Source organism: Phyllobates terribilis, unplaced genomic scaffold (assembly GCF_046119375.1).
Source record: "Phyllobates terribilis strain yellow unplaced genomic scaffold, ASM4611937v1 Scaffold_1__5_contigs__length_1240528914, whole genome shotgun sequence".
NCBI classification, from domain to species: Eukaryota; Metazoa; Chordata; class Amphibia; order Anura; family Dendrobatidae; genus Phyllobates; species Phyllobates terribilis.
The window spans coordinates 465743577-465746345 of NW_027362761.1; the positions used below are offsets into that span (position 1 = coordinate 465743577).

Here is a 2769-nt window from a genome sequence, read left to right on the forward strand (position 1 = left end):
GGGACGGTACATCTCGCTGACGGCACACTGGATTAACATAGTGGAAGTCGGGACCCAGTCGGAGCTTGGGACAGAAGACATCCTCCCGACGTTGAGGATTGTGGGCCATAGGAAAATCTGGGTTGCCCCCACAGTCTACAGCTCCTGCACCTCATCCTCCTCTTCAGCCTCCATCTCCGAAATGACCACATCAGTCACAAGCTGGATGCACTGCAGCACTGCCTCTGCCAAGCGGCAACAGGCTGTGCAGAAGCTAATATGCTTAAGTGAAAAACCGCACAATGCTGAAGAGTTGTGGACAGCTCTGAAAGAGCAGGCAGATCTGTGACTCACACCACTGAACCTACAGCCAGGCATGGTCATGTGTGACAATGGCTGGAACCTGATGGCAGCTCTGTGGCGAGGCAAGCTCACACACGTTCCATTCCTGGCCCATGTGCTTAACCTCGTGGTTCAGCGGTTTCTCAAATCCTACCCGGAGCTGCCGGATCTGCTTGTTAAAGTACGCTGCCTGTGTGCCTATTTTAGAAAGTCAGCTACAGCTTCTGCTGCCCTTGCCGTTTTTCAGCAGCGTTTGCAGCTTCCGGCTCTCAGACTGGTGTGTGATGTCCCCACACACTGGAACTCTACACTGTTGGGAAGGATTTGTGAGCAGAAGGGGGCAGTTGTTGAGTACCAGCATCAACAAGGCCGTCGGTATTCAGTTCAGACTCCACCCATAAGACCTCAGGAGTGGACATGGATGTCAGACATATGTACCATCCTCCAAAACTTTGAGTACTCCACAAAGATGGTGAGCGGCGTTGACGCCATAATTAGTGTCACCATCCCTCTTCTTTGTCTTCTGAAATGCTCTCTCCTCAGAATCAAAGAAGATGCATTGCAGGCAGAGCACAATGAGATGGAGAAAGGAACAATACAGGGTGATTACACACAGCCCAGCCTCATCTCATCCCAACGTGGATTGGGTGACAATGAGGAGGAGAAGGAGGAAGAACAGGACCTAATTTCATGCGCTATAGATGGTACTACCTACACAACTGTCATACCATCTGTTCAGCGTGGATGGCCTGGGGACAGAGAGGAGGAGGATGAGGAGAGCATGGTCGCTCGTCCTCTTGGTGAGGACACGGAAGTCTTGCCTATTAGCAGTCTGGCACGCATGGCTGAGTTTATGTTACGCTGCCTTTACCATGACCCTCGCGTTCTCAAAATTTTGGTTGACAGTCATTATTGGTTGGTGACACTTCTAGACTCACGCTACAAGGAGTACTTTAGTACAGTGCAATGAAATATTATTCTGTTGACTTCCCAGAAAGTAAACTGCTTAAAATAAATAAGAAAATGGCTGTGTGACAATTTGCTTGCCAAATCCCTGTTATACCTGCCATATGAGAACGACAGACATTAAGCAGGGGGGCAGTAAATATATCTGTGCCTACAGCTGGGAGCTGATCCGCTAATGAACATTAGTATAGATTCTGTTCTTAATAAAAACCAAGCTTGGTAGATGCTGCCGAACGCCAGGGTAATGCTGGACATGACTAAACCACCGTGACACGTTGAAGTAACTCTCTTTTTCCTGGACTGAGAGGTCAGCTATGATTGGATGCAATCCATAATAAGTTAAGATATCAGCCAAAGTGATTTTATTTCCAGCCATGTACACTTTATCCTCCAGATAGAAATGTAGATCCGTTAGTGCTGTCCTGAAGTCTTCCTTGGAGCTTAATCTGTCTATGTGTGTTGTTCGGTATTCTAGCCATAGCTGCACAATGGCCTGCTCTTCTAAAGAGACACCCAATAGTTCCTCTTTCCTGGCTTGTTTAACTAAATGGGAGGCGATGGTGGCAAGGCCTGCCAAACTGGGACCTTTATTGGTCTGAAGTACAGGAATCTGGCTGCCCCCCTGGGCACAGCTGCTGTACTTCCCTGCTTTCAGCCCCAGACATTTCTCCAGCGCGCTCAGCTCCTCCACCGCCATGTACTTTAGATCTCTTATTCCTGAGGCAGACAGGTCTACAAAAATGGGGCAGTACCAGAAGGCCCTTGTTGCAGAAGTATTAAAAAAATTCCCATCTGAAAACGCTGGCAACAGAGGTCATAGTTCGTTGGACAACCAAAGACTACAGGCGAGAGAGACACAACTCCAATCCAGCAGAGTCAGTGGAACACTGTCAAAGTTCTGGGAGAATTTTCTCAGCCCCTCCCATCGCACAGGCCCTGAGGCGAGGGGTACTCTCACAAGGAGTGCAAAGTTTGGGAAGATGCTGAGGGAGTACCTTGCTTAGCCTACCAACATCCTCCGTGATTCCTCTGTGCCTTATAATTATTGGGTATCTAAGCTGGATATGTGGAATGAACTGGCTCTCTACGCCTTGGAGGTCCTGGCCTGCCCTGCCGCCAGCGTTTTATCACAGCGGGTTTTTAGTGCCGCTAGTAGAATTCTAACTGATAAGCGCATCCACCTGTCAACTGAAAATGCTGACAGGCTGACTCTTATAAGAATGAACAAGGGCTGGATTGGGCCAGATTTCTCAACACCACTGAATGATAGCAGTGTAACAAAAACTCAAATGCAGTGTCTTTTTTTGGGAGGTGTATTCCCGTGCACCTTTTCACACCCACACATGGGTATGCGCTTCCTGATTTTGGCTGCCCTTGCATTCACTGCATAGGCCAACACTATGGGAGACCCACTTCCTAATAATGGGAACATTTTTTCATGAGGCTCTCTATGTCTCGTCCAAGGGGCATTGGAGTGCCTCC

General features: G+C 48.6%; 1 protein-coding gene across 1 annotated transcript; it reads right to left on the minus strand.

The window, feature by feature from the left end:
• Positions 1–1384: 1384 nt before the first annotated feature.
• LOC141167822 (eukaryotic translation elongation factor 1 epsilon-1-like) lies at positions 1385–1984 on the minus strand. The gene has a single exon (XM_073655021.1). It carries the CDS (start codon positions 1982–1984, stop codon positions 1460–1462), a length of 525 nt encoding a protein of 174 aa, XP_073511122.1. The 3' UTR covers positions 1385–1459.
• Between the last annotated feature and the right edge of the window lie 785 nt (positions 1985–2769).